General features: G+C 48.7%; 1 protein-coding gene and 1 pseudogene across 1 annotated transcript; both read right to left on the reverse strand.

Moving 5' to 3' along the window:
• Positions 1–660: 660 nt before the first annotated feature.
• LOC104542705 lies at positions 661–1,784 on the reverse strand (annotated as a pseudogene).
• A 687-nt stretch (positions 1,785–2,471) lies between these two features.
• On the reverse strand, positions 2,472–9,985 carry LOC104535464 (actin-1-like). Its single transcript, XM_010187099.1, has 2 exons — positions 9,964–9,985; positions 2,472–3,565 (listed from the first exon to the last, which is right to left on the reverse strand). The coding sequence occupies exon 2, from the start codon at positions 3,456–3,458 to the stop codon at positions 2,472–2,474; it is 987 nt and encodes a 328-aa protein (XP_010185401.1). The 5' UTR covers positions 3,459–3,565; positions 9,964–9,985.
• Between the last annotated feature and the right edge of the window lie 4,631 nt (positions 9,986–14,616).

The raw sequence follows: 14,616 nt of genomic DNA on the forward strand, positions 1-14,616 counted from the left end.
CGGTCTGGGATTCTGTGATTCTGTGAAATAACACACACTGACATTAAGTTATCTACACGTAGTCTCACACAGTCTTTACACTAGAATATTAGTGAACCCCGCAGACAGACAAGTGGAGGCAATGTTTTACATGATACGATAGAAGTGTAGAGATACTTCCAGGTCTGAGAGCTCTGCTTGAACCCCCAGATCAACTGATGGCCATTCTGCAAGCAAAACCAAATTGAGAAGCCCATTCCCCTCTACACTCCTCCCAGAGACCTCCAGTGCCATGGCCAGGGGTCAGCAAGACCCCCGAGCCCTCTATTTCTCCATCCGAAGTCTCTCTGCACTCTTTGGAAGTTTACGGGGAGTGGCGAGGAGCCAGCCCCCACGGGCACGGGGTGGAGGTGGCTTGTTCTCAAGTGTTTAAAAGTCTGAGAAACTGTTTGCAGTTCTAGCAGGGATCAACACTTTTCTAGAATTAAAACCAACATCTCGGATAGCCAAAATGCTCCGAACAAGGACTCCTTCTTCAACCCAATGCACAAGGGACCTTTCTTTAGCGAGCTATAAAAACACTTACTATAAATCAATTATTTTTGTGCTGATTTATTAACTGCTCTCCAGCTGTTCAGATTGGCACTTGAGAAGAATTCCTGGATGGTCCTACTGAAGCTCTCAAAAGCAATTTTCCCGCAGCACTGTCGTTCCAACCTCGTTATACTTTTCCCTGGTAATCCACATGTTCCTAAAGGTCTTTAAGCTGGCAAGGATGGAAGCGCCAACCCACGTGGAGTACATCCGATCTTTGGGCGAGATGATTTTGACAGGAATTGTGTCGGGAACTTCTTCCTGGAGCTCCTTCTGAAGCCGCTTCTTGAAGCCGCGGAAAAGAGTCGAACCTCCCGCTAGCAGCACATTCCTGAGGATGTCAGCCTGGATGTCTCCTGGACACTTGGTGATGCTCTGCAGAACCATGTCCCCAACCCCTGGCCCTGAGATTTCTGCCTCTTTGGGCACAAAAAGCACCTCAGGAGCTCGGAAAAAACCTTGACAACCCTTCCATCAGGGAGAACGTACCTGTGTATAAGTTTTTCCGGCTTTTCCTGCATACTCTGGCTGGGATCTAGAGCAACATAGCACAGCTTCTCCTTCATGTCCCTGACGATCTCCCTTTCCGCTGTACTTACGAAGGAGTGCCCGGACTCCAAGAGGAGCCTAGCGAGGTATTCGGTCACACCTCTGCCTGCAAAATCCAGCCTGGTGATGCCTTGTAGCTGGTAATTGCCGTTGTGGATGGGGACCGCGGCGGTGACGCCGTCACCGCTGTCCAGCACCAGTCCGGTTGTGCGGGCGCAGGCGTACAGGGCTGTCAGCGCCTGCAGAGTCACGAAAAGGGCAGGCACCTGGAAGCCCTCAAACAGCATCTCAGCCATTTTTTCTCGATGGGAAAAAGGATTGAGGGGAGCCTCGGTCACCATTGCGGGCCACTCGCTCGGATTCATTTGGAGTTCTTCTTTGTAGAGGTACCCCCAAACTTTCTCCATGTCGTCCCAGGATTTAACGATCCCATTTTCTATGGGGTAAGTAAGGGACAAAATGCCTCTTTTGGACTGGGCTTCTTCCCCTATATAGTAGTCCTTATGACTCACTCCTAACATGGCAAGCTTGAATTTGGGGTATCCCACAACAGTAGAAATCACCGAACGGGGCACCGGCTCCCCCGACAGACCGGTCTTACACTGCCCAGAGCCGATGTCAAAAATGACCGCGCGGGTCCCTGCCACCGGTGGGTCCGACATCCTGCGCAGGACGGGGCTGTGCCCGGCCGCTGGCACGGGGCATCACGAAACATTCTGGAGCCATGAGCTCACAGTGCTCTGCGGCCGCACCGGCAACGCGGCTTCTTTGGGGACCCGGCTGCGTGGAGCGCTTTGATTTGGTACTCGGAAGTGAAACGGGGTGTTCTCACATCCCAGCTAAATTACAGCAGAGAATCGATGGGTTTTTTTCAGGCCCTCAGGCACAGAGGAGGGTCTGTTACAGTAATTGCATTTGCATTGATTTATATTTGGATCCTGTTTGGGGTTTTGCTGGGTTTCTAAAGGAAATGTTTTTAATGAGGTCAAAAATGAATGTGAAAGCTAGTTTTAGAATCTAAACCTCAGATATCTTAAAGACCTTAGAGGGAAGAAGTCTCCCAGCAGAGGAGGTTTGCTGCTCCCCATAGGGCACCAAGGCAGGCTGCGAGTCAGTCAAGGCCTTACCATATCCCTGTAAACTGCGGAGGGGATGGGGAAGGCAGACGATGAACAATGAGATCTTCATTACCAGTATTTTTAATGTTTTACTTTCAGACAGGTTCTGTCAGCCAATAAACACACAAAAACCTGTAGCACCTGTTAGGTCCGTCGGCTCTCAGCGGGGTTTCTTGCTCACGCGGTGTTGTAGGAAGCCATCCAGTTCACGTGGTGTTCTCTCTCCTTCAGTTATTTCTGGTGAATGACAGCTGCCCCAAACTCGTTGTAATCGCTCCTGGTGACCCACATTTGTTTGAAAGACGTCAGGGAGGTGAGGACGGAGGCCCCGATCCACACGCAATATTTCCTCTCGGGGGGTGCGACGATCCTCACGAACATGCCAGAGGGCGCCTGCAGCTTCATCTCCTTCAGGATCCGCTCCTCCAGGCCAGGGCAGAGCGTGGACCCACCCGAGAGCAGGACGTTGCCGTAAAGATTCCTGCGCACGTCGATCTCGCACTTCATGATGCTGTTGAAGATCATTTGGTGCACACCGGGAGCTTCAACTCCAACGTTTGCAGGCACAAAAAGGGTCTCTGGTGCACGAAAGAGCTGGTTGCCTACATGGATGATACTGTTATCAGGCAGTTTGTATCCCCTCATATCTTCTGGCTTCTTTTTCATTTCTTGGACGGGGTCTAAAGCTACGTAGCACAACTTCTCTTTAATATCTCGCACAATTTCCCTTTCAGCTGTGCTGACAAAACTGTGCCCGCTCTCCAAAAGAAGCTTCATAAAATACTCGGTGATATTCCGGCCAGCGACGTCCAGCCTGGAGACAGCGTGGGGTATGCAGAATCCTTCGTACACGGGGACGGCGTGGGTGACACCGTCCCCGCTGTCCACGACGATACCGGTGATGCGGGCGGACGCGTAGAGGGCCAGAGTTGCCTGGACCGCGATGTACATGGCTGGCACCATGAAGCCTTCAAACATGACCTCTGTCATCTTCTCCCGGTTCTTCAGAGGGTTCAGGGGGGGTTCAGTCAGCAGCACTGGCCTTTCACTGGCTTTGACTCTCAGCTCGTGATCGTAGACGTGTCTCCAGAGCCTTTCCATATCCTCCCAGCATGTAACTATGCCATGGTCAACCGGGTAATTCAAAGAGAGGACCCCTCTTTTGGACTGAGCTTCCTCTCCGATGTAACACTCCTTCTGTCCAGCTCCCAGCATCATGGCTTGGACTTTTGGGTGACCAACGATGGCTGTAAAAACAGACCTCGGGCTGCTGTCACCTGCAATACCTGCTTTGAATAACCCAGACCCATTGTCAAAGATCACAGCTGGGACATCCAAAATGCTGGGGTGAAACATTCTGCGAGGAGTCGACAGTTCCCCTTTCAGAGCCTGGTCACCATTGCTCGGGAAGCCTTGGGGATGCACAGTGTGCCGTTCCCAGCGTGTCTGCCCCAGCCACCCCTCAACAGCCAGTGATGCAATAATGGGCTTTTCCGGCACATTACCTCATCTGGGCACGGCCAGGGCAGCTTCTCCACGGCTCCAGCCAGGGGATCATCAATTCACCAGCTCTGACCCATCCACAGCCCACGGACCACGACCGCATCCCCGCAATGAGCCCCAGAGCAGACCAGACAAGCACCAATTGCACACCACAGGCATGGCAGTAATGACATTTTTCATGTGCCTCTGGCTTAGCTAAGGCTCTACAAATATTTCCAAGAGTTGGTGAAGATGGGGACAGTTTTGCCTCCCTGTAAGCATTAACTCAATTACCAGTTTGCTTTTCTGAATGTCTGCATTGGAAGCACACCTTTAACTAAATCCTTTCTGATATGCATAGGAAACTCCTCAAAATATTTTTAAACAGGTAGAACTATGTTTTGCAGCGATTATGGCATTTTGGAGTCTTTTTTTTACCTGTTCTTGTTACTTACAGACTATTTTTTGGTAAAATCACACCAGTGAAATAACAATTTCTGCTTCTTGCCGGTTTAAAAACCCCTGACAGCTTCAAACAATGCTCACGATGCCTTCTAGTGCAGCGAAATTCCTTCCCTAATGAATCCATATCCTGGGCTGCTGACAAGCTGACCCGCCTGCAAATAAACAGACACGCAGATGTCTTCCTTCCGCGCCTCCCTCTTCCACTCACCACTTGGCTGAGAGCAAACTCTTTTGTGGAAGCTTGTGCAGAAGGATTAAAAATACCCCAAATCTTCACAACCGATCCCCATTACACATCTAAATGTTGTTTGTGGTGGTTTTTTTTAATTTTCCTTCAAGAGAAGATTTCCCAAAGAAGGGCATTTCTATAGCTTTGAATCGAACCAGATCTGACAATCCAAATCCATTTGCAGAGAAAATTTCCTTTAAAAAACAACAAAAAAAGTCACTATATAACTTCAGTTTGAATCCTTGGCTGCCAGAGTTTAATTGCTTCTCCTTGTGGCTCTAAATCCAGGGCAGCTTCAAAGCAAGGGTGGCTTCTATTAAATTTAATTACTTTTTCCTGCAGCTCACATGGCGAAGGTGCTAGCTCCTAAATGAAGCTGGTTATGAATTAGAGGCAGATTCCAAACAAAGATATTTATTAACCAGAAATTTTAAGGGTAAGCAAACGACCTCCTTGCGCAGAGACGTTTATACCCCGACGAAGCACTAAAAAACAAAGCCACCTAACAAGGGATCAGCCCCACGAATGTTTTTTCCATTCTGCTTGGATTCCAGACGTGCTTGTGTTAAACGCCGCTCTATCCACTTGAGCAATTTCTCTAATCCTCTTAATATTTGTGTACATATATTTCAGTGTGTGGCACACTTGTTTCCATGCATGCTTCTCTATTAATGTCAACAGGTGTCCTAATCATTTAAGAGGCTGTTATATGCATCGCGCTAGAAGCCCCATTTACTCCTGCGTGGTCTGCAGCGAAGCACTCTGTCTTGAACATGGTGTTGAGTATTAATACAAGGGAATATTGACTGCGATTATTAAACGGCAGCTGAACCTAGACGCAGGAACGCTCATCTGTGCCCTCAGATTGGTCCTGTCATAAATCACCTTAAGAAGGGCACGTGTGAATTCACTTTGTTACTGTAGGGTCTGTAATAAGTGAAATTACTGTTTGTGTCACTTAAATTGAACTCATAGCAGAGACAAAATGAGACATCGACAGTTTTCGTGCTCCCCGGGCGGTGCGACTTACCCTGACACGACAAGAGCTGGTTCAGGAGCAGGAAGATCACTCGTTTTTTGGGACCCCATCTGTCCTTGGCCTCTGATGTTTGCCAGGGGTCTCCAGCTGTGGAGAGACACACGAGGAACTGGACTGAGGGGAGCTGCTGGCTCCACGAATTGGCATTAATTTCTCCATAAAACAACCCTGCTTTCTTAGTCAAAATACATCTGCCGCCTCACTGAGACACATCTTTATCTTTGTTAACCCCCCTAAAATGTTCATTATCTTGGCTTACCGTTTCCTTGTTGCCTTCTTTGGATGGGGAGGCCAAAGTTGGCGAAGAGAGCGCTCTGTGGCCATGGCTCTGTCAGCAGGGTGACCAACGCTGCTTCCCAAGTGGATTTTGGGCTGGCATTTCGGATTGCTGGGAAAATAATTCATGTTGAAATGATGAAACACATCAAAAAGATGGAAATGAGAAAAAATAAGAGGCTGGCGTGTGGTGGTGGGCACGAATCTCAAGGCAGAGTTGCTTAAACAGACACATACTGCTTTTTTTACGTACAGTAGTAATTTAGCACTTTCTGGGATATCCCAAAAACAAACCAAAGGATTTATTAAAGTGCTAAAGCTTAAGTGTTAGAAGTCTCTGCTTGCACAGCTGAAAGATCCAGCAGTTATAGAACCTGGAGCATGCGCATGATTTGTGTCACAAACAGGAGTGCATTTATGAAGCGAATCCAAATCCATCAGAAATAAAGATTAGAAGGGAAAGTGAGGGAAGAGGGGGTGTTTTAACCCAGTGGAAGTGGGAATGAGGCGGGACAAAAATCTTCTGTTCACAATACAGACAAGACAGAATGGAGGATGCTCAGCCTAAAATCCTGGAGGTTTTAGTTCATGGTGCACGGAGAATCGAGCACATCAAATGCGATGATGGACGCCTGAACCAAGCCAGCCTGGCAGCACATGAGGACAGGGTCGTTCTGGTACAGATACAAACTGAACTGGTTATTTATTTTGAGATAGCGCCTGGGAAGCAGACGGGCTTTTCCAAGAGCTGCAGAAACAAAGAGCCACGGGCAGGCTCTGCTCAGAAGAACGGGGTCTGAGAAGTGAGAATTAACAGGGGGGTGAGACAAACAGGGTCAGGGTGGCAGGCGAGGGGGACGCTGAGAGGAATCAGGGCCGAAAGCAGCTCCTGGCCAGTTAGAAGCAGTAATCACCATCACAGATGCTTAGCTCTAACAACTCGACAAGATCCCTTTCTTCACATAGGAGCTGTGTTTGATTGCTCCCATACTTGTTTCCATCTCAAAATCCCCATTTTGCAATGTCTTCGTGACACTCCAAACATCCACAGAGCTCTTTGAAGTCGAATTTTAATGTGTTTACTGACACCAGTTATGATATTTCAAAACACATGGGCTACAAATTGTTCCCATGCACTCCCAGTGTTTACAGTAATCCCCATATTAAAACAAACTCAGCCTTTCCTGATGATTTTACATCTTCTTGCTGACTCACTTGCCTGTGTTTGTTTAAACTCCCGTTGAGGTTTTTTTTGTTAATATTGAAGACTTTTGAAACATTAAAAACCCTCTATCTGCAGATTTCATATACTTTTGAAACATTTCGCATTCATTTTTACAGGCACCACGTGGCCCAAATCCTCCTCTCCAGTTTTCCCTGCGGATCTGGGACCTGCACCCTGGGCTGTCCATGCTCAGCCCTGCCCGTGCAGCTGGTCCTGGTGGTAAGAGACCCCCAGGTCATGAAGCTCAGCCCTGATGCAGCACCTTGGCCCAGAGAAGGTTTCTCTCTGATCTCCATGTGTTAGAAGCGACCTTAAGCTGCAGCAAGGGGAGATTTTAGAAGCTCACATCATTGCCCATTAGAAACACATAGGGCAGCTCTTCCCTCCTTTGACCAGGGCTGAACTTGGGAGGTCCCTCCCATCCCATGAGGACTCCTTGGCTGCATGGCCAAGGACTGCATGGTTCAGGGCTGTCACAGGGCTTTATCACCCCTGGGGGGTCATGTTTGGCCAGGCAAGGCCAAAGGAGCTGCCCCTGAAAGAAGCAGGCTAGCAGGCACGTGGAAGTGGATGCTGTCGACTCATATGGGACCACAGGAGCGGCTGAGGGAGCTGGGGCTCTTGAGCTTGGAGCAGAGGAGACTGAGGGGGGCCCTCATTCATGGGGATCCATTTGGGAAGGGTGAGTGTCAGGAGGAAGGAGCCAGGCTCTGCTCTGGGATGGCCAATGCCAGGACAAGGGGCAATGGTCCCAAGCTGGAGCACAGGAGGTTCAAGCTGAAGATGAGGCCAAACTTTGTGAGTGTGAGGGTTATGGAGCATGGCCCAGGCTGCCCAGAGAGGTTGTGGAGTCTCCTTGTGTGGAGACACCCAAAGCCCTGGCCGTGTTCCTGTGTGACTGCTCTGGTGATCCTGCTCTGGCAGGGGTTGCACTGGGGGAGCTCTCCAGGGCCCTTCCAACTCCTCACATGCTGGGATTCTGTGTTACCACGCGTCTCGCCAACGTCTGCACCATAAAACATTTCAGCGAGCAACTCGGAGCCAGGCATGTTGGGCCCTCCAACACGCAGCATGAAACAAAAGCGTTTTAAAGCTCTATGTTTGAGTGTCTACTCTTACAAGTGAACAGTCTCATAAAAGCCCCCATAAAGCACGAGACAGACCTGGACTCCTCGCGCAGGCTCCAAGACCCTTTCAGCTCCGAATCTCCTTGGTTGTGTCGTGGGCAGCTGCATCCACTGATGCCAGGGAGGAGGGAGCAGGACCCACTCCCGTTAACGTCCCCTGATGGACTCGCTGGAAAGCAAAGCCAAGACACGTTAATTTTGGCAGTGGCCAAAAGCACTGGGGAAGGGAGTAAAAATCAATGTTTGCTAAATAGAAAAAAAGGATCTAAACTGGGGGAAAAGACATTTTTAATTCCTAAAAGGTATTGGAGGGAAATTGAAATTGTAAACATATTATAAAACATTTTAGAAGTTACAATGCATCGTCCTTTTAAAGGAAACCTAAATTACTGCTTTGCTAAATTGGAGCAGCTCTGGGGATTCTTTGGCTCTTTAGACTTGCAAAGTCTAAGCAGCATCTCTAGGGGTGGCTGGATTTAATAGTATCATCTGAAATGTAATAAACCCTGCAAGTGATGAACAACTGGGAAGGCGCAGAACCCACCGGGACTCAAATTTAATTCAGACAATTTGGAATTCAGCATCTGAGAACTACTCAGAGTTCACGCGCTGTTTTCCATGTTGGAGAAAGGAAAATAAGACCTATACCTAGGAAATTACATAAATTATGCATAAATGTGTGTGTGGGTTGAAAATTCACGTATTTAAAATAATAGCCTTGATTGTTTGACGAGTGGATGGTACAAAGACGTGGTCTGCAGTGGCTGTGATGTCTGCTGACAGCCCCTGCGTGCTGATCCCTGCTGCACGTACGGCTCCTGTCTGCTCAGGTGAGACCCTTTAAAAGAAATCAGAGTTGCTGGGAGTTTTGAGGTGGAAAAAAGGGAAAACGGGGCTTTCTTACCCTTGAAAAACTGTTAATTCAGCATTAAATACACACTGAGCCGCTCTGGAATCTCATCATTACTTTATATAGCAGAGTACCACTGCCCCAGCGATACTCTGGTGGCTGTTGGACTTGGCTGTAGGGGCAGATTGCTGGGAGCTGTGGCTGAGCATGGAAGCGACAAGTGGAAAGCGTTCCCATGAAGGACACGGGACGGCTGGAGCGGGGCCAGCGGTGGCGGTGCGAAGGCAGTCCCGTGTCCCGCCGGCCAGGCCGGGCCGTCCCTCCAACCCAGCTAAGCAAACACGGCGCAGCGCCCCGTGCCAAGTGCCAGCTCCAGCTGGCATCCCGCTACCTCGTACTCCACAGTCGTGGAGGTTATGCAAAGTTTACTAATGAGAAACACTTCGGGACGCCGCGCCAACAATTTAGGCTGAAGGGAGAGCGGGAAAAAAATGACACGAGCACAGACAACTTTGGTGGAAAGTCTGAACCGCCGGTCCCACAGCCAGCGAGCTGCCTCGCTGTTCAAACAGCCCCCCGGTCCTGAGCATCGAGAGGAACCCGTCTGCTTGCTCTTAAGATGTTTACATTGCGCTCTCTAAATATTTAAAGCCATTGATGAAATTAGAGGCAGCTTTCACAATGCTGTGCTCCTCGGTGATTCCCTTCATTTCGGTTTGCAGGGCCAGTTCGTCTTTCATAAACAGGGATTTGATACGGCAAAAGGGGTGCGAGAGCGCTGGGCAGCCAGGGACTCTCAGCAAACAAGAAAACCCTCTTGAAATGATCTTACCACGTTTCTGTTGGGAAATCAGACGCTGTTGAGATTTCTAAGGAGGAATCAACACGGGTTTTGCTGCCTCTCAGGGTTCTGGTGTCACCCACAGAGGCAGAGCCCTCTGGAGCATTGCTCGGTGTCAGGGAAAGGGAAAGCCAAGGAGTCACTTGCGCTGAGTTCTCACAGCAAAACCATTTCAAGAACGTTTTCAGCCGCTGCGTTTCTCTCTCTCATTTTCCAAGTCCTCCTTTGGCTGGTGCTCCAGCTGGCATTCAGCTGACAGAAAAGGAAAATAAACCCATGGTCCCCGGAGGGTTTCTGGCAGAATATTCAACGTATGAGAAGTGAAAGACAAAATACTGCAAGTGCAAGCTAAACCTCAGTTCCCATCTTCACTCTAAGACAATATTTGGGTGCAGGAGGAGTGCAGAGCCGGGTTTGTCTGTCTACCAGCGCTATCCATCACTACGTTTACCATATTTTCCCTTTCTTTCCATAACTCCTGGCTTCGCTCACGTCTGGGTGTTTTCTAACCAGCCTTAAGGCAATAAATCAAAGCTGTCAGCATTGGAAGAAAATTAATGTGAGAAGTTGTTCCAAAGGCCACCAGCCTTTTCCCTACTCCGTGAGCTGCGCTAAGCCAGGGTTCCTCAATAACTTTCAATGTTTTGCTGTTTTCACAAGGTTTTGAGGCTACATTTTTTGAAGGGTGGCTTTGACTCGCATCCCATAAAACACCACGTTCCTGGAGTTTCTTTAGGTTGCGAATTGAAGCGAGGGTGGCTCGGTGCAGACCCAAATCTGACCCCAGGCCATCTCTGTCCAAGCCATGAGCAAACCCCAGATCCAGGGCTGGAAACGCATCAGGGGCTGAATCTGGGGCTGAACTTTTTTGTGAAGAAAAGGCCAAATGATTCAAAAACAATCCCGTTCCTATGCCCCGTAGTGATGACGCCGGTTGAATTATTCATTGCGAGTTATTTATCCAAAGAATGCGGCTGGCATTTCTGCTGAATACATTACTTGCAAGTTTTGATTTCTCGTTTCATTACTCACCCCGTTCTGTACCAACCTCCTCATTGCTGAAAGTCTCTTTTTTGGAGCCTGAGAAAAAGAGCACTTGGGAAACAACCTTCAGCTGGTGCTGCTGTGATACAGCAAATGCCTCCCTGGGAAAGGACAGCCTGGCAGCGCCGGCATTTTCCTGGAACCCAAAAAGCGACGCTCTTACCCCATTCAGCTGCAGCTGAACTCTGTCACCCGGGGCAAATCACTCCGTTCCCTGCACCTCTGGCTGCACATTTATAAACTGGACGCGCTGTTTCTCTCTGTAAGATACTGTAAGGCCAGATAGGTTAAAAGATGACGAATTGCCCGGTTACTATGGAAACTGGAAAAGCACCTAATGCAGATGGATGAGTTTAGAAATAGATCCACCTGACCGAAAAATCACGAGCAATTGGGAACTTCATTAGGTAAAATTCACCGTGTTGTAATCAGAAGTGCTGTGGAGCCACTCAAAACTTACTGTAATAGAAGGCACTGGCTTGTTAGATTTATCTCTGGATGGAAACTGAAGGTTTTCCCTGGTATATTTTCAAATTTAACTGATCTGTTTAGATCTGCTTTTCTCCAGTGGCTTGGGATGTTTCGGTAGCCACTAAAATTCTACCGAAGATCATTAAAATGAGAACAGCGAATGCAGAAATCAGCCCAGAAGCCCAAAGACTGAGACATATTGAGAAAGAAAAGTTTAATTCCAAAGTGAAAAATCTCCTGAGCCATTTAAAGGGAAAATGCCAAGCGACTGCTGAGCTGAACGCGGCCGGGGCGCTTTTTCCTCCATGAGATGACTCCTGTTTTAACGACACCCTCACAAACCACTGCTTGCTCTGTTTTTGGGTCAGCCCTCATCTGCCAGCGGCTCAGCCAGACCTCGAGGGGTAGCGGAGTTTCGTCCAAGCCCAAATTGAGCGAGGTCTTCAAAACCCAGGGCAGCATTTGCACATTAATCCTCGCTGCACAACCAACGGGAAGAACCCACTCGGCGTTTCTTTTGCCCGGGTTCCTAAATAAACATGGGATTTGCTTTCTTAGTTCCCCGAATCTGACTGATGAATTTGGTTTTTAAAAAGGTATTTAAAATACGGAGGTTTCCCCCCCTCCTGCAACACACCCAATTATAATAATTTTGAGGCATTTCAAACTTCAGGCCTCGAACTACTCCTCATTGTCCTCTCAAATTATCCAGGCCTTTGACATGAAAAGTCATTATTTGCAAAGACTCCTGGTAGCAGCACTTACTGAAGTGAGGCTGTTCAGGTTTGGGAGCTTAAAAATGGGTTTGCCATTGCAAATGGCTCATCGAGTTACAGTCGCGTCTCGGTAGGGTAAAGCACTCAAGGCTTTCAATTGCAGCGGGCCCTGCTGACTCAGGGAATGAAAGCTATGGAGCTGCTGGCAAAGGAAATGCTAATAATTAAAGCAGTAATCGTGACTCTGGGGCAAGAAATAAATGCCTAGAGGGTGACGAGAGATTGAATAAACAAAGCAAATAAGAGCCTCATGCTGCACGGTGCCATGGAGCAGTGATTACAGCTGGCAGCATCACCCCCAGCCTCCTGCGCCCGCACGACGGGTACCACAGGCACGGCTCACGAAAAGCCCAGCGCTCCCAACGTGGGGCTGGGGGGAGCCTGGGTCGGCACCAAGCTCCACGCACATCCCTTGATCTCTGCTTTGTGCGGAGGAAAGGGTCTCACCCTCCCATGCTCCAAGGGTTTGGCTGGGCACCCCCAAAAGGGTTGGGCTCTGCCCATGGTGGAAAGCCTTCCCATTTCCAGTATAAGTGGAGGATGCTTCCCATGTGTAGTGGGCACAACGGGGCCATGCTGAGGTTAAAACCAAAACCACTAACACCATTTGTAGTTTGTTGGCTAGAGATGGGCTCTCTGTGCCATGGATTATTTTGGGGGTATTAGTATTGAAACAGAAGTGTTGATTGAGATGACGACAGCAGCAGTAGAAAGCAGTAACGATAACTTTGACCTTGCACTCCACGTTACCACCAAGATCCTCAACACGGTTTCCAAACAGCAACCTCCTCCTCTCAGTCCTCCTCTGAGAGGATTATCAGCTGCTTAAACATAGTGGAAAGCAATGAATAAAACAAATACTTCACTGATAAAGATTTTCCCCGCAAGTCACCAGTGTCCCCATGGCACTAGCAGATCACACGCTGAAATAAATGCAGCGGTGGATGAGGCCACATCCCGTTTGAAATAAAGAACCGTCTACCTGTTTAATTCCAGACTACACTGAGATACCTGCAAACATCACATTTCTACAGAGTTCACAGAGAGAAATCCTGCAGAACCCATGGCAGGGGAGGTGCTGAGCACCTTCGAGGCCGTCCAAGCTCTCTGTAGATTTGGGCGACCGCTGACGGGGTTGGATCTGTCCCCGAGGGCTGAGCACGGGCCATGCCTCGGAGTAAAGTCCAGCGCGTGTAACCGGGCCCTCGCCACCGGCAAATGCCTTCATTTACTGTCATTCAGGTGTCACGTTCCGCTTCCTCCTGTGCTGAAGGTAACGATACCCTGCAGTATCTGTCCCGCACCAGGGACCCAGTGAAGTAATTTGGCAGCAAAAATAAACAAATGAAAGGAGGCTTTAACCACATCAAAGGGAAAGCGTGCCGCTATCGGTGGGACCATCACCACAGGCTGCACCACCGGGTCCCGGCTCTGCCACACAGATGAGCTCCAGAAACGCTTTGCTCCTGTGTGCTATGCCGTACTACGCTTAAAATTCAGGAGTTGTCTCTTCCCAGTCCAGGGATTGCCCTTCCTAACTACAATTTTAGCCTCTATCCTAAGGTTGCAGACAGGAGGCTACTCAATTTGGCCCAGGAAATCCTTGCCAAGAAGGCGCTTCATTTCAGGAATAAAGACAACCAAGGTGTAAATCTGGTCCAGGGTAGCAGGAGTGGAAAGTGAAAATCTGCTGTTCTGTAAAAAAACCCCTGCTGCTTATCAGTAAAATACAGCGTTGCAAAGAAGATGGCTTACAGAAAGGACCGGGAGCCCTTCATTAAACGCAGCTAAGAAAAAACTCCGTGGTTTCGGGTTTTTTTCCATTTGTGGGTGTTTTTTCCTAACAAAACTGGCCTAATGATGGGAGTAATTAAATTATAATGCCTGCACTATTGTTTGAATAAGGCAAACTCCCTCACATGCCATTAATGCACTACTGCCAACAGCAGCCAGGGAACAGCCTCGACAATAGAGAGGATTTTCCAGCTCACTGTGCGATTTGATCTCTATAAACCTCCCATAACATATACTGTACGGCAGTAAATCATTTATAACATTATTATCCGCCCATCTGGGATCAGAGTGCAACCACTAAGACAACGCAAGAAATCTGGGCTCCTTTCAGCACTCTGTGAAGTGAACCTCGTTGGTAAGATTTCATTAATTCGGCAATTCAACAGCTAGATCACGCTCCCTGCAGGAGGGACCGCGCTTTCCGTTGGCCACCTTCCTAGCATTTCCCAGGGCTCTGGTATTTTTATTCTTCAGCATTGCTGATACTTTCACTTGCGTTTCAAAACGGTTATTGCTTGAGTGCGGTTGGCTGGTCGCAGCCCAGTTCCTAGAGAAAGAAGGAAGTGGTTTCGGAGAGAAAAGACTGCGTTTTCCCAGTCAGCAGCAGGTTCTGCTTTGGTGAGGAGCCTTCTGCAACCTCCTTCTGCAAAAGCCCTGAATTTGCGAGCTCGGAACTGGAGTAGGAAAAACCCAGTGAGAATCAAAGCACTCCCATATCACAGAGTTACAGGATGTCAGGAGTTGGAAGGGACCTGGA

The sequence above is a fragment of the Mesitornis unicolor genome, unplaced genomic scaffold, assembly GCF_000695765.1.
Source record: "Mesitornis unicolor isolate BGI_N332 unplaced genomic scaffold, ASM69576v1 scaffold43046, whole genome shotgun sequence".
Lineage (NCBI taxonomy): Eukaryota > Metazoa > Chordata > Aves > Mesitornithiformes > Mesitornithidae > Mesitornis > Mesitornis unicolor.